The 19,701-nt window shown below is 34.4% G+C and overlaps 2 protein-coding genes and 1 long non-coding RNA gene across 6 annotated transcripts; 2 read left to right on the forward strand and 1 right to left on the reverse strand.

Annotated features, from left to right (window-relative positions):
- Nucleotides 1-958: 958 nt before the first annotated feature.
- Nucleotides 959-10,716, reverse strand: LOC133691652 (pre-mRNA-processing factor 39-1-like). 4 transcript variants are annotated; one of them, XM_062112253.1, is made up of 14 exons: nt 10,563-10,716; nt 9,813-10,228; nt 8,885-8,994; nt 8,283-8,512; nt 7,492-7,659; nt 5,701-6,064; nt 5,070-5,213; nt 4,641-4,793; nt 4,440-4,556; nt 4,153-4,233; nt 3,010-3,159; nt 2,183-2,485; nt 1,908-2,021; nt 959-1,282 (listed from the first exon to the last, which is right to left on the reverse strand). In XM_062112253.1, the coding sequence occupies exons 2-14, from the start codon at nt 10,207-10,209 to the stop codon at nt 1,178-1,180; spliced, it is 2,436 nt and encodes an 811-aa protein (XP_061968237.1). In that variant the 5' UTR covers nt 10,210-10,228; nt 10,563-10,716; the 3' UTR covers nt 959-1,177. The 4 variants fall into 4 exon arrangements, with proteins under 4 accessions (XP_061968237.1, XP_061968234.1, XP_061968236.1 ...); XM_062112250.1 differs by having other exon boundaries at nt 959-1,285; XM_062112252.1 differs by having other exon boundaries at nt 959-1,285; nt 10,510-10,691.
- Nucleotides 10,717-12,351: 1,635 nt separating this feature from the next.
- Nucleotides 12,352-12,862, forward strand: LOC133691939 (uncharacterized). Its single transcript, XR_009841764.1, has 2 exons — nt 12,352-12,510; nt 12,598-12,862. It is a non-coding gene; the product is annotated as an uncharacterized LOC133691939 (long non-coding RNA).
- A 2,239-nt stretch (nt 12,863-15,101) lies between these two features.
- LOC133691554 (mitochondrial import receptor subunit TOM9-2-like) lies at nt 15,102-15,689 on the forward strand. The gene has a single exon (XM_062112105.1). It carries the CDS (start codon nt 15,202-15,204, stop codon nt 15,526-15,528), a length of 327 nt encoding a protein of 108 aa, XP_061968089.1. The 5' UTR covers nt 15,102-15,201; the 3' UTR covers nt 15,529-15,689.
- Nucleotides 15,690-19,701: the final 4,012 nt, after the last annotated feature.

Consider the following 19,701-nt stretch of genomic DNA (forward strand, 5'->3'; position numbering starts at 1 on the left):
ACCGCTAAAGTAATTTTCAGTTTTTTTTAAGAAAAAAATTAAAAAATTCTTTTTTAAAATTAATATTTTTTAGATATATTTTTTATATAGTTTTAAAGTACTATATAAAAATTTTTAAAAAAATGTTGAAATGCATTTTTTAATTAAAAAACACCCTTACATCCATTACAATTTTTGTATTGATTATTGCTGTTTCTTGTGCTTAAAATTTTTATTTGGTTTTTTCCTATTGTTGAGAAATAATTTGAATTTAAAAATTTATTAATTAACATGACCCTCATATTTTAAGTAAACTTGTTTATTATAGCAGGTTAATTTAATTAATTTACATCCTGATAGAATATAATTGCAAACTGTAGGTGATTTTGTGCTTAAAATTTTTATTTGGTTTTTTAAGTGAAGATTTAAATATTGTAATATTCATTGTTCTTTAAAATACTTTTTATTTCAAAATACACTGAAATAATTTTTTTTTATTTTTTTAAATTTATTTAATCATCAATCTGAAAATATAAATATAAAAAAAAACAGATTAAAGCATAAAAAGTTCAATAAACATGCTCTAAATTTGAAATCAAAACCTAACTACCACATGATCGTCATGTGCTATTATTAAAATAGATTAATTATATTAATTTAAATTGTGCTAGAAAACAATTGCAAGCTTCAAACGACCAGCTTATCAATTTATCATGCCATTGTATTTTATTTTATTTCTTTCAAAATATCTGTTGTAATTTCAAGTACTTTATAGCTTTTCAAGGCAGGTTTCGAAAATTTTAAAATCGGGATCAAACGAACCAAATCAGAGAGATTTCAATCAATATTTCGAGCACAGCGGTGCTGCTATGTCCTGACGATGGAGTGAGCACGGCCGAGCCGACTAAAATCACTCCAGTTACTCTTGCACTGCTAGCACAGCCACTATCAACTGAACTTGTGGTGTGAACCAAGAACGTAAGAAGCAGAATCTACTAAAGAATGCCTAAGAATGGCAAAAGATTTAATCATTCACTGAAGAACAACTGCTGCCATTGCAACTACAAGTTTACTCTCTCACCTTCCTCTCCCTTGTGTGCATTCTTGCTTACACCATGCTGTCCGTGGTTCCGGAAAAAACCCCAAGTTACAAATAGATTCGGCAAAGATAAATTACACGCAGGAAGTTCCTGCCAGATCAGTAGTAAGTCCCGTAGTAAGGTTGTGGAGCAGCAGCCGGCTGCTGAGGCTGAGTCAATGGTGCCGCAGCTGTGGGTTGTGCATAACTTTGTTGAGGGAAGGCCTGCTGGGATCATAAAAACACTGTCAGCAGTAGAAACAGTAGGGTGTTTGAAAAGCAGTTTTTCCATTCCAGCAGTATCCCTGATAACAATAGAGGCTACTGAAAAAAGGTATACCCAGGCCCGTTGAGAACGTAAACAAAGTTCAATGACACAGGATATGACACTTGCAAAGAAACTTGAAGGTAGACGATGTCAATTTGTCTGGACTATTAAAGTTGAACGTGAATCCATGCCAAAAAGGCAGCAACATAATGCAAATGACCTTCAAAGTCCAGATCTAAGTTACTGTAGACAAGCAGGGTAAACAATAAAAAATGAACTCTCGATCATGCCTATAGTTGTGTAGCCAAATAACAGGAGGCGAGGTCGAAAGCAATGGTAATGAAGTGTCTCCTAAGACGATTATGTAACAACCCACTGTTTAACTTATTTGAATTTTGATGGGACAAGGAAAGACAGGACCTTAATGCCTTCCATGCCCAAATAATAAAACAAGTACAGACTAGCACTTGTATCACTGATTGAAACAACAAACAAATTACGAGGCTAAAAGAGTAAGAAAAAAGTGAAGAAAAAGAACATGCAACAATATAACATGAATTCAAAACATAGTTAAATGGAAACCTGGGCAGGATAGGTAGGAGGATAGCCACCATAAGCTGCACCTTGTGCAACTGATGCAGGAGCTTGGGGATTAGGGTAGCTGCCTCCATAACCACTATATGCGCCATATGCAGCCTATTTACATGAAAATTATTTGAAAGATCACTTTCTTGAGGTAAACTATAATACTGCTTGCAAAAAACTTTATTAAATGATTGGAGACGAGAGTTCATTATCAAATTACTAGTGTCCTTGAGTTAAAACTTCAATAAAACCATCGAGAAAAGGCAGCTTACTTGTTGGTTATAGCCCGGAGCCCACTGTTGAGTCTGTACTTGGGTAGCCGGTGGCCAAGCTTGAGGCTGTACACCATAACCAGCTGTCCATTGGTTCTGTGCGCTTGCATATGCACCCATCAGAGACTGTGCAGGTGAAGTTGCATCAGGGTAAGGTTTGGCCATTTTTGCCTTGTCTGAAGCTAGGTAATCCTCCGCATGGCGCTTTTTCAACTCTGACTTGCTCCTGTGGGGTAAGAAGAACTTGGCATGCCGATCAGCAGCCTTCTTTATAGATTGAGCATCTCCAAATATACCTAAAAACTGAAGGAGCAAAAACCAACAAAAACATAAAGAGATGTGATGAGAAATGTAACTAGGCTCAGCCCATTCCAACACCAGAATTCTCAGCTCTGACACTCATTATCTTTTAAGGACAGTCATTGGCCAAAACACAAGCAAAATTGAAATCAAGACAACGTATACTCATTGTGCAGCAACTGAACTAGAGTATGCTTCAATAAAATAATAAATATAGAACAGTATTCTAGATTATATAACAGAAGGAAGTCTGTAGTTTGACAAAATGAAAACCAAATTAGATTACAGAGTCTATTTATATCTCCTTAACATACACCACAATACCACAAAGAACCACTTAACATCCTCTTCAACAGAATAGTGGAACACTAATTTCTAACACGGTAGGACTCATATCAATGGAGTGAGATTCTACATGGCAGCATAAAGTCGTTTAACTGTTAACAATAAGGCTAACTGCAAGCAAAACATCTGATTAAATTCTTGTATCAGAAGAGATAAAAACAGAAAAGAAAAATATAGACTACCTCCAAGAAAATGCAGGATAGTTCTTCCCTCTCAGCAGCACTAGCAGCATTGACGCTGTCTGAGCTGGGCAAAATGAACTTATCTACCAGTGAATCAAGATAATCAATTCGCTTTGGAAGTGGCAGAAATGTCTCAAAATGTATCAGAGCCTGCATATAAATGGAACAACAGACAGCATGTTAGGGTGCCTGGAGATCAATGTAGAAGTTATAGCTGAAAAAAGTTAAGTGTTTTCATGCTTATATCAGTGTTGTCAAAGGTGAAAGGCGCTGAAAGGCACCAAGCCTGTAAAATGCCCAAAGCGCTAGGCGCACACTAACCAAGGCGATATGCTATTAATTAAAATATATATATTATATTATATAAATCTAAAATATATATCTTCCCGATTAAGATTAGATCACTAGAAAATCAAAAGAAAATATAAAATACCTTAACATTAAAAAGCAAATATAAAATATCATAACAGTCATATAAAGTTATATTTTCACCCTTAAAACAAAATAAGATAATTTAAAGTAGTAAGTAGCCAAATAGATTAAAAAGCAAAATTAAATATCATCATTATTATTAATTAATCTTCAAAACCATCTCCATCCATGCTTTCCTCTCCTTCACTTGAATCCTCCATATCCTCCATTTCATGATTATAATCGAAATCCTTATCTTTCAAATTATATGGCACTTGTTTAGAAAAAAATTGAAGTATTAGCTGTACAGATGTGTTGTTCTTCAATTCCCACTGTAGAAAAAAGAAAGTGTAGTTGGTGTTTCTCTTAGTGTCCTTCAATGTCTGTTTGTTTCCCACTTTAATGATATTTTTTTTACCCTAATCTTTGTTTTTTACAAAAATACCCCTAAGTTGTTTCTTGTGGTAAATTAAAAAAATAGACAAATAGGTCAAAACATAAATCATTTAAAAAAAACCCAACAGAAAAGGAAGAACTTCAAGCAGGCGCTAGCCTTAGCGCCTTGCACCCTCTCACAAGACGCTCGCCTAGGCAGCGCCTCATTGAAATCCAACGCCTGAGGCTACTAAAGGTGCTAGGGCCTCACCTCGCCTGGAGCACCTCTTGACAACACTGGCTTTATATATATATATATATATATAAGAGAGAGAGAGAGAGAGAGAGAGAGCAAACCTCGAGAAGTGGTTTTGAATATTGGGCATTCTCAAGTCCTTCTAATAGAATCTCCCTGGCTTTCTCTACATTGTTTGATGCCTGCATTAGAAAGAAAGCATTGTAGAGAATGAAAATTTCAAAATACTGGCCCGAGACATCAGGCATTTAGAATAATAGGTAAAGAGAAAAGAACAACTGGCATGTACGGCAATCATTTCTGAAGTTATACACAATCATTAGAAGCAGAAGGTTTAAGAAAAAAAAAGATAAAGGCCTCACAATGTGCACAGCAAGTATGGACCTACCAAATATACGAATCGAGCATACTGTGCATACAATGCTGGCAGCACTTGTGAATGCTCTTTTCCCTTTTCAATGGCTATGGCCTGTTCATACAAGGAGAAGGCATCCTCAAGATTCCCCTGGGTAGGAGAAATGGCCAAGTCAGAACATTTGGCATCTCAATCAAAATTGACAGGACCTAAGACTTGCTAAAACTATCTTACCAATCGATGCTCCATGTTTGCATGCTTAATAATTGCTTCAAGAAGACCAGGTGCAATTTCAGCATGTACAACTTGGTAAGCAGCTCGAGCACCAGATACATCTCCATTTTGCTCTTTGAGACGGGCAGCAAAAATGTGAATCTCTGGTTGTCTCTGTTAGATATTCAGTTGATAAAGTTAAAAGCATAACTATGAAAGTTGGCAAAGTTATGTAAGGGACAAAGCAAACAACACTGCTAACATGCAGCCATACAAGCTTGTTTTGATCAATGTATTAGACAAATAGCATGGTTCAACATTCAGGTCTGTACAAGAAACATAAAAGCAGAATCAACTCGTGGTGATTACCAAAAGTTTACCATGACATTCAATTGAACTAGAAACAGCAGATAATACAAAGTGATAGAACAAGTCTCCAAAACTTCATACCTTGACAAATACTTGAGTTGCACGAGCAAGAGCATTATTTGCAAGATCCATGTTCCCAGTGGCTTCCATGCACAAGACATAGCGTATCCAATACTCGGTATAATTAGCACATGCAATTACACATCTTTCATATAGCTTGACCACCTGACTCAAGAAAACATGTCATCACGGTCTAGAAGGTACAACTGAATCCATCAACTTATTAACAAAAGGAAATGCACAAAGCACAAAGGAGCTATGCATAAGAAATACTCCATTGGGGAACAAAAGGGCCCCTCAAATACGAAAGGAGGGACCCTCCTTGCCTGACAGAAGATGGTTAGGAAGGCAAGAAGATACCTGCATGCATAACATATGAATTTTAAGAATAATAAAATTTGATCACATACAGGAACCTAGTCCACTGACAAACGAGGGTTTGAAGTACTTAGCCTCATAGAAACCAAATCGAAGGCCCATGCTTTAGTCTCAGTTCAATTTCCCGTTAAAAATGTTGCTTCATCCAATGGTTTAGCCAATGAAGCATATGATGCAGCAGATATTATTTAACTGTAAGCCAACGTATAACAAGGTACAGCTATAAACTAAAAACCAAAAAGATCAATGAACAACAGTAAACAAACCCAAATACCTTATTAAAGTCATCCTCTCTTTCTATATCATCCAGATAGTTATGCCAGTTTTCGAGCTCTGCAACATTAAGGGGCCGCACATGAAAGTAGGGCCTCCTAATAGCATTTTCAAAGTCAAAGATCTTATTATCGAACTCTTTAGCTTTCTTGTATATTTCCTCTCTAATGGCGATATACTTCTCCAACTCCTCTGCTTCTGTTAAGCCAGCATTTACAGGTTTAGAAGGCTGTTCAGCTGCATCAGGATGAACCTCTCCCTCGTCTGCTTGGCTTCTATCCTCCGAAAGTGCAGGTGCTACAGCAGCAACTTCCTCAGCAGTCTTTAATTCTGACAAAGGCCGGCTTGTAGCAAAAGCCTTAAATCTGAAAACCAACAAAAAGAATATATATAAAACTACAAAAATATCATGCTGCACAACAACAACAAAAAAGATGTGATGCTTGTGTCGTGTATCTGCATTCAACATTCTTATTTAAGCATCGCTTCTCATTTTTACAAGCCAAAAAACCTTGTCAAAGAGCACAAAGGTGAAATCCATGTAAGAAACAAAGCAGATTATTTGCATTGCATAATTACAATCCATGATAGAAGATCGCCAACAAATATAAAACAAGGGATTTGAAATTTATCAGCATCTAGCAACACATAACAACCACTGCAACGGACAAGAACCTTGTAGAGCAACTGAAGATATTAACAAAAAGCACTTCTATATCAAAGCTAACCAATCAGCAGACTTTTTGGTAAGCCACAGTCGAAAAATCCAATAATATCATAATTGGCAAAATTTTGATATTTAATGCAGAGGAATTGCAGTCTGCCATTCCCAGAGACCTTTCAGATGCCCACCCATAAAAAAAGTGCAAAGTTGAAATAATAAATGTGCCACAAATGCTACATGCTATGCAGGAACGTGGACTTTACTAGAAGCATACAAGCAAACATTTTTCTAGAACCTCAAACACCAAAGGAAGTGCAAATTTGGACACAGAGCAAGAAGGCAAGTTACTCATACTCAAATATAGGAGTAGGATAACATCCAAACCAGATATAACTATATCATTTTTTTTTGTTGAGTTTCTAATATTTGAAGGATCAACCCGAGCATCCATGTCAACCTGAGGCATCCATATATTTCTGACATGAGTACATCCAGGTAAGTACAAGTCATGGCAACTCCCCAAGAGTTGACATCCACCTGCTTTCCCAGTAAAATGCAGCAATAATTTAAAGAAAAAAACAGCATGAATTTGCTTTCTTGAGAAAGACCTTTTTGTTTGAAACACAAAAAAATGCCCATGCAGCTAACAATACAGGTCTAGGGACATCACTCAATTCAAGAAGAAGTTCACAAAGAGAGAAACAAGAACCCATTATGTCTTACAAAAGTTAGTTTGCAACCAAACCCACTAATTGTCAAGTTCAAAATATGGGACAACATCGAATCTAATGCACACAAACTTTCATTGTGTGCAGCTAAAAAGAACAAAACTAAGCAACCAAACTAGTTGAACCTAATCAGAAGACTATTCCGTGTCTTGCACAGTCATTACCACAAGATATAGAGTACAAACGACACCTGGACTAAAAGTTATGCATAACAACACAAAGAGTTGTCTGCTCAAACAAATACAAAAAGACTAAGCCAGCTACAGGCATACTTCACCATGAAAAAGTTGTTATTAGCATAAGTGGTTAAATATAATGATCTGATAATTATATAATGCAAATCAACAACTCAATAAATGAGGCCAGCAATTACAATGCAGATGCCGGAACAGAATATTACCTATTGAAATAATCATCCAGCTTTCTGTTAGGAATCTCCAATATCCGTGTGTATATCATGGCAACACGGCCCCACTCTGCATGCACCTCTTCGTATTCAATGTACTTATCCCAGAGGGGATAAGACATATAATCTGTTCCAGTATAAGCTAATCCTCGCTCAAAAAGCCTGAAGCCAAGGAAAAGTGAACATATGGTTAAGATATAAATATGGACAGCAATACAGCCAATGCAGACATATTCATAAATCAGAGACCCGGGAATATGCTGAAGGAGAAGGAACAATTCACTCTTAACAGCATGACACTTCCAAATGCTGCATTTACCTTCCTGATAAAACCACACAATGTCTGAAAACGGAGCACTGAATGAGGCCATCTTAGCCCTTACTGGATGAGATCTTCCCAGCAGCATTTTGCATATTGATGCACCACAGAGTCTCAGTTTAAGACAGCCATAATTCATAACTAACTACATTACTATGACGGGGCCCTTGAAAGGAGGAAGGAGAGATGGGGTATGATGAGACCAAAAAAATAGAGTTGATATTCTTAAAAACCAAATAGCTACCCATAGAGCAGCCTAAAATCAAAAGGTTTGCACAAAAAATAATTGTATTTCTAAAGCATCGCCATCAAACCTTTCGCCATTATGTGAGAAGCCACTGTTGCAGGCATACTGAAATAGTGTTAGAGAGCAAAAAAAATCACCAAATCCTTGTGACACAAGAAACCGCATGACCATGATTCTAATGTGGGCAGATAAAAAAACAAATATGTGAACAGCTATTACCTTCTAACAGTCTCTGGATCTCCATATGTGGATATGGCAAACATGCAATAATGCAACCAAATGTCCACCGAATATGTGACCCCAAGAACAGCCCGTTCATATACCTCAACAACTTTGTCCATAAAACCAAGGCGTGCTTCATGATCTGCATACTTCTTCCAATAACCATAACACAAAGGAAATTCCACCAAAAAAGCATCATACACTTTTCGAATTTTCAATATCCTGTCCTGCATAGTTTATAGGTGAACATGTTAGCTCCACTAGAACAAGAAATCAGATTGCAGATACATACACGTCAAAGAATAAGTAAGTTCAGAAAGGATAGAAATTAGCTTCTATTGATAAATGATGTAGCATGTAATTCATTTTCCTCCATCATTCAAATGTCAGATGCTAAAATCCTACAGAGTTATTGATAGCTCAGTCATTTGAAAAGATGCCTTAAAGGTCAACTGCTTTTCATCCAACTTAAGGAAGATCAAACAAACACAATTTTTCCAGAAAAATCAAAATATCTTTATTTCTCATGAGAAAACATGGTAGAGGTAAAAATATGTGCACAGGAACCAGCAGTTCATCACATGTCTGAAAGTTCATACCCCAGCCACCTTCTCTGTCTCATCTATTAAGGCAGTCCATGCATCAAAATCCAAAGAATTAGCCTTCACAATGCTCCACAGGTGATCCTCTTCAGCTGACATTTCTGGCACTAAAGAGATTGGGGAAATTGATTAGGTAACACCTAAGAACTGCTAAACAGAATTGTCTGCATAGAGATTTGTGGGGGGAGGGGAGAAGAGGAAATAGAAAAACAATAACAATAACAATCACAAACATTTACTTCACAAGGAAACAGACACTCCAGTCAACCCTTAAAGGGAGAGTAAGGAAGTCTAGATTATGAGTTCAAGAAAATCATTCATCATTGATTATCGGAGTAAGGATTTAAGGACTCCTAAATTTGTCATAAACTCTAAATAAAATTACACAAACATTTTGAGGATTCTACGTTACATCTACCTGTCAACCAGATATGAGTGAACAGCTTCCTGTGCTCAACAACCAATTTATTGTTCACATTTAATTTTAGATTGAACCATTTGTGACCAACCAAGTTCCACGATGTTTCATGCATGGGAACAAACCCATCAAGTAAACCACCAAGATGCCTTGAAAAGAAAAGAAAGTTGAAATGCCTAAGTGTCTCAGTGCGAGTAAAAAGACGCATGGACCAATAAAGTGTCACATGAAATCATAAAAACCTTGCTTTTACTTGAGATTGGATGACCTTATGAGGAAAATTACCAGAAATGAAAAACAAAGGAGATTCTACCTAATTTATTTTTTTTAGAATCATGTAAATTTCCATGAATCAATAAACCCCTCCTATTTTCATATAGCAAGATCAACACAACAAGATCTTACATAGCATGCATACCATGTTGTGCAACCTAAATTCTTTAAAAGCCTATATTACAACCTCAACCATCACATATACAGATAACAAGCATGCCAGAGAAGCCATACCAGAACCATCCACAAAATGCTGCTCAGCAGCAGCTCCACCCAAAACCTCTCCAGCATTTCCATTCTCAACTGATACAGCAACTCCAGCTTCAGTTCCAACATTTCCATTCACAGCCGAATCATAACCACCAGCAGCTGCGTTTTCAGCACTACTGTTCATTCCAACACGAGCCTCTGGTACAACAGAACTAGAGTCCGCACCATACGTATTTCCCGTATGACCTCCCTGTGCTGCAACAGTAGAAGCAGCAAAATTTCCAGTGCCCTCCACATTAAAATCACCAGGGCCAGGAACAACAACTGAACCAGAATCAGCGTAGCCAGTAGACGCATACCCAGCTGCCGGATAATCCATGACTGCCGACGGTTCAGTTACTACTGTCTCACTATCTCCCATACTCTACAGCTTATACAGTCTGCAGTGATACAAACAAAACACATTCTATTGTCAATTCGTTTCGGCCTTAAAATCACAAGGATTTAATCAAAGCATTCAAGTCCATAATCATTATTACGATAGCATAAACAGCAATTAATTAATTGCTAAACTAACAGTTCATTCGAAGAAAAGACTGCAAATACTACACCACCGTTCGATTCAGTTACGGACCTAAAAGTAGATCGCTAGTAGCTTCGCAGTTAATAAGCAATAAGAACAATGGATAAACCCTAATTTGACGAACTTGTAACGCAAGACCTTAAGAGGACGCGGAAATGGAGAGGAAGAGGCAAGAGAGCGAATGGAGGAACCTGGTGGTGCAGAGACGACGTCTCGTTCTGTCTTCAATTGAGAGAGCTTTGGGTTTTGTGTTGTGTGTTTTGAGTTTCGTGTTTTGGTGGGTAACTAAACTCCTGGGACGCCAAGAGAGCAGAGAGAGCTGCTAGCGGTCAGTGTTTTATATAGGTGAGAAAGTAGGGTGACGTGTGCTGCTGTCGATTCTAGTTTCCGTGATGCTCTAACTTTGAGCCGTTAGATTGTTGAGTGCGGATTGGTGTAATCTTGACCGTGTGATTTCATGGTCTTTTTTGTGAGGTACTTGCCACGTCATCATGAGTTAGGGTTCCCTGTTTGCCGTTGCTAGGAAAGGAAGTCCCGACTTACCAAGTGGGCCCACTTTATGGGCCGGAATATGGGCCGATTAAACTATCCATCAGCTTCGACAAAGTGGTGATTGTTTTTGCATTGTTACCTTTTCCATCGCTTTTAACTTTGAAAAAATATTAAATTAATATTCTTATATACATATTTTTATAAATTTAATATATTAATGAAAAATATAAAAAAATATATTTTTAATTAAAAAATTCATTTGAAAAGAATTTTGCATCACAATACTCAACACACAATTAAAATTATTATAGCTTAAATACATACAATTGTAATATATATAGAATAATGGTTCAAAATAATATAAAATAATTACTGTAGCTGTAATATAATATATAAAATAATGTTTCAAGTTAATGTAGCTTTAAAATAATCAATTAATGATTTAAAAAAATATATTAAAATATATAATTCAAATAAAATTCATACGTTTATAGCATATAAATGACGTCCAGGTTGATTCTTGTTGTATGAATCTTGTAACACCTGATATAAACTGAATCAGTTATTATTTGTTTAACATAAAATTATAATTATCTATGAATCGATGTTTAATTATTATTATTAAACTTGTTTTAAACTTATCAGGTTAATTTAATTTGATTATTAATTTAACTTTGATTGAGTTTTAAATTAAATTAGATGGAGCTAATTTAATTGATATGGTAATCGCATGGTCAATACTTGATTTGATTTTTTTTATTTTTTTAATAATATTATTTTTATTTTAAATTTATTTTTTAAAAAATACATTTTAAATTAGCCCAACCAACTCAAATTAAGTAACTCAGCTACATTTTAATTGCCATGACCAACCATCTTCAACTTTTAAAGTCAAAAGGTCAATATTAGAAAAATTTAACCTATGGAAGCAAAATGAAAACATTTCTGAACTACCAGGGCTAAACCGTAGCCCATCCGTTTTTATTTGTTTGACATAAAGTTACGAGTACCTTCGTATTAATATTTAACTAGTGTTATTAAACTTGTTTTAAATTAACTGATAACTTAATAATTATTAACCTAATTTTAATTTAATTTCAAATTAAATTGGGTAGAATTGACCGGTTAATATAGTGAGCTAATATAATCAAAACTTAATTTGATTATTTTATATTTTAAAAAAATAATATCATTTTAATTTAAAAAAATTAAGCAAAACATTTTAAATTGACCCAATCAACCTGAGTTAACTTATTTGACTAAAAATTTGGGTCCGGTCATAGACCATGGGTTAAAATTTAAAAAAAATCTAATTTTTTTTATATTTTCAGATCATTTTAATATACTAATTTTAAAAATAATTTTTTTAAAAAAATATTATTATAAATATTTTTAAACTGTAATTACTATGCAATTTCAAAGAAGCACCAAGTCAAGTTTAGTAATATCTTCAACTTTTGAAATAAGTTTTAACCTATGGAAGCAAAATGAAACATTTCTAAACTACGAGGCCTAAACACAGTCCATCCATTTTTTTCCCGAAAGCGATAATGAAATAAGGTTTCTGCGGCTGCAGATAGAAGAAGAGTCTTTATCTCCGATCGCAGAAGGGGCGACCAGTAGGGAACACGGACATTAAGAACAATGGTAAGCAAGCAAAACCCAGTTCTACAAAGCTAGCTAAAAAGAGAACAATTGATTAATGGCTGAAACTTTGGGTACTTTTATAATCAGGGCAAAGAGGCACTGGAAGCTTTGGGAAGAGGATGAACAAGACAGATCCGCGCAGAGGGCGATGTGGCTGAGGTACATCATCTTCAATAGAGCCGGTGTATTTCCAGTTTGAACTTTGCTCAAGCTATTAGAGTCTTCAGATGAATTGTGTTGCCTCGATGTTAATCCTTAGTTTTTTATTTCATGGAAGACAAGTTTGTTTCAAGATAACTTTTTCAGTAATAATTATCTTGTTTAAGTAAAAAAAATACATTTTAAAAAGTAACTGCGTGATACCAAACATACTTAATTATATCCTGACGAATACTTTCTGTGACTCGGCTGGCTATGAGCTACTATCTAAAGATAAAAAATATATTAATGTTTATGTTTTTAAAAGATATAAATTTATTAAATTTTTTTTTAAATAATTTATCTTACATGCCTTATCTTTAGAATCAAACATATATTTTTATCTTTTCAAGACACGCGCAACTTGAAAATCGTATTTGTTTACGATGTATATGAACTCTTGAAGCCTTTTCTTGTGTTCTGGGGAGTGTCTCTCTCTGATTTAACTAGGTCTGCAATAACCTTGGTTTTAGCTTGCTTCTTCAGCCCAGAATTACAACTTTTCAAAGTGAAGGATCTTTCATTCTTCCGTTTGTTTCTCTTTCCAATCATCCAGTCATTATCCGCAAGCAAATCCATATAAATCTTAGCAATCTGCAGTCGAAAAACTAAGTTCAATCTTGAAAGAAGTTCAAGAATGACAGGAACGATATAAACAAGACACCAGAGGACTAAACAAGACTGCTGGGAGTCTCAGGGGTTCTTGGATTCAAGTTTGTTATTCTCTCCTATACGTTTGCTGCAGAACCATGTCTTTGAATAATGTCTTAGAAGTGATGTTAAGAGTGTCGTGTTCTTAAAGCAAAAAAAAATTAAAAGTTGTCGGCGTTTGCGGTGTGATTCCATATCTAAACGCCACCTTTCGAGCTACATTGAAAGTGACTCATCTTCTTCTTTTCAGCGATGTTACACGTGTGACTGCCATAGCAGTGGATGGGACGCTGCTCAAACTTTTTCTTCTTTTCTATCTTTTCTTTCTCTTCTCCTTGTCGAATAATGAATGTGTCTTTTTATTTATTTATTTTTCATCCAATTCGATCCCATTCATTTATTTATTTTGTTTTAATTATTTTTTTATAAAAAAATTCTCCAATTTTATCTTTGTCGGTTGGTTTCATTTTATTTTTATATCAAATTTATTTTTTTTATTTTATTTCCAGTTTATTTTTTACCCCTTTCATGATTAAATTTTGTTTTTAATTTCACCATTCAATATTTAATTTCAAATTATTTTTATATCAAATTTAGCTTTTTTTATTATATTTTTTATAAATTTTATTCTTTAATATTTTATTAATTTATAACCTTGCTTTGCTATTTTTTCAAGATTTCCTTTAATATGGTTGGTTTTGAGCTCATGATTATGATCATTGGATTTGAAAGTCAATCTAAGTTGACTATAGTTTTTTTATGTTTTTTTTAATTATTTCAATTTCACTCCCCTAATGATTAATTTATTATGACACAGTTTTCAGGTTTTTTTTCTATGTAATTATCTTAACCATATGCCTATGATTATGGGGTTAACTAATTAATCCGAGTTGATATAAATTTTTTTAATTATTTATTTTGTTTTACCTTTTAATATTAAGTTATTTTGTGATTGAGCTTTGTAGTTTAGCTAAATATATTGAGATTATTTTTTTGGTTATTTTTTACACTATCAGTTTTTTTGCTAGTCTATTGATTGTCATTAATCAACTTTATTAAACATAATTGAGTAAATCAGTCATGTATTAATTTTTTTTTAATTTTTTTTTGGTTAAAAAAAATATAAATATGCACAATTTAGTGTGGTTCCCAATGCAGTACCACCCAATATACCATGATTAAACATTATTAATGTTTTGAGCTTGTAGGCCCATAAAAAGTGAAATAGATGTAAAAGATAGGCATTTAGATATTGGATAGTCGTATTAGTAAAAAAAATATTATTTTAATATATTTTTAAATATAAAATATTTTAAAAATATATTTTATATTACAGTACCAAACATATATTAAATATTCTCCATTGACTCCTCCTTTTTTTGATCTCCCGATCACCTTTGAGAGATATTAAAGTAATTTGGTAAATTAAGAATTTAAAAATATAATTATTAGACCCTGATTCAATAGGTTAATTAAAAAAAATTTAATTCAAAACTTAATTCAACATGACTTTTAAATTTAATATGAAAATACATTGATATAGTAAAAGTTAATTAACTTAACAAGGTTTTTTTTCTTGACTTGATTATCCACACCAAATTTTTAACTGCCTGTTTAACCATACCAAACAGCATGTCATCATAAAAAAAATTAATTTAAGAAATTATTATTTTTATAAAAACAATGGACTTAATTGACTTGAAAATACATATATTAATCCAATGACGTAATAATTCAGGTATCCTTTCGGATCGTTCGCTGGACCGAAAAGAATAGGGTCTCGAGCGCTTTAATAAAACCCTTAAAAGGAAGCCAAAACCCCTACACTATCAGTCATCCACCATGGCTTCGCAGTCACGAAGAGGCGGAATCTCACTCCCCGAGAGGCGAGGACGAGGCTCGTCAAAGCAGGAACCAAACATCCTCGCTAAAATCAACAACTCTCAAATCGTATCTAAAGGAAAGGAAGCAGCATGCGACGCCGTTTTCGTCGCCAAAAAGCTCCTTAAAAGCACAGGCAAGGCCGCCTGGATTGCTGGCACCACTTTCTTAATCCTCGCTGTTCCTTTGATTATCGAGATGGACCGTGAGCAGCAGCTCAACGAACTCGAGCTCCAGCAGCAAAGCCTTCTCGGAGCCCCGCCCGTCGGCCCTCCTCCACCCAAGTAGAGATTGTTACATTATCTTGTGCTTGATTTTTTTGTGCGATCTGGAGTTTGAGCTGTTATAATAATTGATGTAAGGCAATTTTCTCTCTTTCTCCTTGGAAAAGAAATTGAATGTCTTGATTTTGCAATTACAGTGATAATTAAAGCGGATTTTGGTGATCAGTGATAAGATTTTGTGACTTGTCAGGGTTTATCTTTGTGAAATTTGAATGTCTAATTGATACTTTTGATGTTTATTGTCATTTGTTGATGATTAAAGTGGATTTTGGTGATTAGTGATAGGATTTTGTGATTGTTAGGGTTTATCTTTGTGAGATTTGAATGTCTGTTTGATACTTTTGATGGTTATTGTCATTTGTTGATGATATGTAACTAATTTGAATGGATAATAAGCTGGTAATTTATCAAGTAAGAAACCTTTTGATTTACGAGTGAAAGCAAAACCAAACTGAAATTGAATAGGCTAAATGATGCAAAACTATCTTCAACTTTGGGTATAAACTTTAATATATTTTTTTTATTTGAGTACTTATAATTATTTTTTGGTACAAAATATGCCCCTCCAAATTGCATGCTTTCACTACACTAGCCGTATTTCTAGACTGTTATTTACTGTCGAAATTAACAGAAAGGTCTGATTTTTTACCAAATATTTGTTGTATTTCTAGACTATTAGCTTCAGGAAAAATTAGCAGAAGGGTCTGTTTTTTTTAATCAAAATTAGTTTGAGGTACTCAAACAAATAAATAAATAAAATAAAATTTTAGAGGCTAAGTTCAATTTGACCCAAAATTCAAGTTGGTAAGGAAATGGGATTTTCGATAGTTGGAGACAAGAGATTCATATGAGAAAACATAAGTAAACGAGCATTCAAAGTAGTTTTGGGTCATCTAGCCAATTGAAGATGCCAAGCTGTAAGCACAATGTGTTCGTAAAGTAGCTTTTCTAGTGTTTGGTTTCTCATATATTTCCTTGAAGGTGACTTTAGTTCCTACTTTTAAGAGAATATATGGTTGCATTTGGTTAGTGTTGTAGGATAGAAGTGACAAATGCATAAGAGATAGAAACATGTTTGGTTGCAAGGATGGAGACAGAGACAAAATAGATCCATCTCTGGTTTAGTTCTGGAGTAAATTTATATCCTATCAAAACAAGAAGGACAAGGAGATATGTCCCCTTTGTCTCAATTTTTTCTGTCTTTTCAGTTATAGTAATCAAACGTTACCTATAAGATATTCATGTGTCTCCTAAGGTTGGTTTTTACTTGTATACAATAATTTGAGATTTGAAAATCTTGGAAGCAGCCAAGTGTGAGCCCAGGCTTACTTGGTGAAGTTATAGTTTATTGGGATATAGAATTAGGGAAGGTTAGGGCTGTAAGGGATATTAGCTAGTGGCTGGTGATGCTTTCAAATTATACAGGTAGAGATGAATTGCTGTTGGTTGGTTTCTTTTGGTTTAAATACTGGGTTTAGCTTTTGTTGTGCAGTTCTGGAACGTTCAACCTAAAACTGTTTCGATGCTGGTATAGCATTCATGCATAGGGTTCCACTGTTCACTTGTAGAATTGCTAGTATGGCCACTCTGGTTCACCCAAATGAATGGAGTAAACACACTTGAATTATTTCTTATATAATACTGTCATTAAAATGATGCGCTGATTCGAATCACACATGCCTTATGGATTTAAGTGTGAAGATAAAAAGTCCATTATGGTTGGTCTATCTTCTGTTCGAATATGCTTCCCTGTTTATTTTGTAAATCTGCCTCACTGCTTGTAGTTGTTGATAGTGCTGTCAGCGGACTCTGCTCGCATAGGTCATCTTTAATGTTATTTTCTCGTCATATGTTAATATGGAAAATGATCATTGCGACTTTGTGAGAGACCTTTACCCCCATCCAAACTAATCACATATTTTTCTGCTCTTGTCTTCAATGTTGATTATGTTATGATGCATATTATTTTTCAAGTTCTGGTTATTATGGCTTTTATTTTACACACGGATCATGAACATGAAAATTGCTCTTATTAGCATCTAACTACTTTCAGATTTGCTAATCCCCCCCTGTTCCCCAATATATGCTAGTATTTGCACATATTTCCATCTTTTCTCCTTGTGTTTGCCCGAGTTTTCATATTTTAAAAGGGGATCACATCAAAATGTTGTTTTTATCAAATGGTTTTCTTACAGTCTTAATGAATCAATCTAACTCGGATTTTTTAAGGGTTCTATGAATCCTTGCGATTTTTTTAGGGTTCCGTGAATCCATTCAATCTTCTTAATTTGTTTGTATTAGTGAAGTCTGCTGGCTGGCATACAAGTTTTAAGTACCCCCCCCCCCCCCCCCCACACAACAAAAAAAGAAGAAAAAGTATGCGAATTCTCTCTACTTTTCTTTGCCCCTTTATCTCTCTTTTTAAAATATCCGTTTGATTTCTTCTATATACCCAATGAAAAGTCTCATGCCCATACCACATATTGTCGAGATTGCTCACGGGAATAGATAGTGATTTAAATAATTAATAGTCTGCTGCACTTGCATATGAACCGGTTCTTGTTTGGTTCAAGCCAATTTTTAGCCCGTTCTGGCGATTCTTGCTAGGTTAATTGCACAAACAAACGATTCTTGCTAGGTTAATTGCACAAGCAAGCCATATCCTCAGACCGAACTGGTCCAAGATTTGGCTCACCTGTTCATTAGTTGGACTGGTCGGTCTGGTTTGATATCTATGCATATGGGTTCCATCATCAATTTCTTTCAACATTATATTTTAAGTTATCTAAGTAAATATTTTATTTTATTTTTTGAAGAGTGAATTCGGAGAAAAGAACTTGCTGACCTAAAAGGAGCATTTCTTTTACGCAAGAGATTAGAAACAGTATCAATTACAAAGAGGATTGAAAGCAACAGGGAGGCCCTAGGACTTGGTAGTGGGTTTAGGAGCTCCAAAGCCTATAAGACTGTGCATTGAAAGCTTTTGATTTTGATAGCGGCGTCCCTGTCTTCATAGAAATCTCTTTAACCTTATCTCATAAGAAGACAATTCCAGATATATTGTGCTTGATTGTCCTTTTGCTGATCATAATGTTTTCCTGAACTGGACAAGCTATTTTCATAATTATGCAGGAGACAATGGCTATCTCTCTTGTGGTATGATTTATGTCTTGTTCGTGATAAAGAGCTTGTCGACAGAAGAAAGGTAAAGATAAGGTGAGGTGACCCTTCTACTTTGGGAATGGGGTGAACCAAAGTCTCCTTGGAAGCAATTAGGATTCGAGTCTTTGATGAGAAATTATAGCTGAAATTATTTTTCATAACACATTTAGGTAAAATATATATATATATATATATATATATATATATATGAAGCTATGATTTTTTAGGTGATTTTAATATGAAAAAACTAAAATTATAAAAAAACAAGTGAAGAAATTATTGATCCGAAAATAAATATTGACTTATCTAGATTAATTATTTTTATTAAAAAAAATTCTCAAGGTTGATCTGGCTAACTGGTTTCATCTTATGATTTTTTTCGATCAACTTATTATCTTAGCATAGTGTAGTCTTCAAGTCACGGTTATTTTATTAAATCAAGTTTAGTAATCACGAAAAAACATCAAATCTAAAGCTTTTTTTAGTTTAATAAAAACCACTCATAGTATATATTTATCAATATTATTAAACTTAATTTCACTTAACCCATTAACATAATTTGAGCTGAGTTTTATATCATACCAGATTAAAAGCTAAACTAGTCAAACCTGGTAAATCGACCCGTTGCGTGGCCGAGCTTGTCTAGTTTGATTTTTTAAAAAAACAATAAACATTTATGCAATCTTAAAACAAGAATTTTTTAAAATTAACTAGAATTAATCCACTTAATACGTGATAATCGAGTATTAGACCGAGTGGTTTTATAACTATCATGTTTCTTGAAAACACTGGCCGAAAGCAACGTCAGTGGCAAGTGGTTTGCAATGCGAGGCAAAAGGAAACGCACCGAGTGATACTTTTCACCGCACACATTCTAATCCAATTTTTTAAAGTGGAGTGTTTCAATTGGAATACTGATGCTAACACCTTTATGAAGTATAATAAAGAAACGAAATAATCAAAAAGATTAAAAAATAACCCAGCAGGCTTGGCCAACAATATCGTATAATACTAG

Source organism: Populus nigra, chromosome 4, assembly GCF_951802175.1.
Source record: "Populus nigra chromosome 4, ddPopNigr1.1, whole genome shotgun sequence".
Lineage (NCBI taxonomy): Eukaryota > Viridiplantae > Streptophyta > Magnoliopsida > Malpighiales > Salicaceae > Populus > Populus nigra.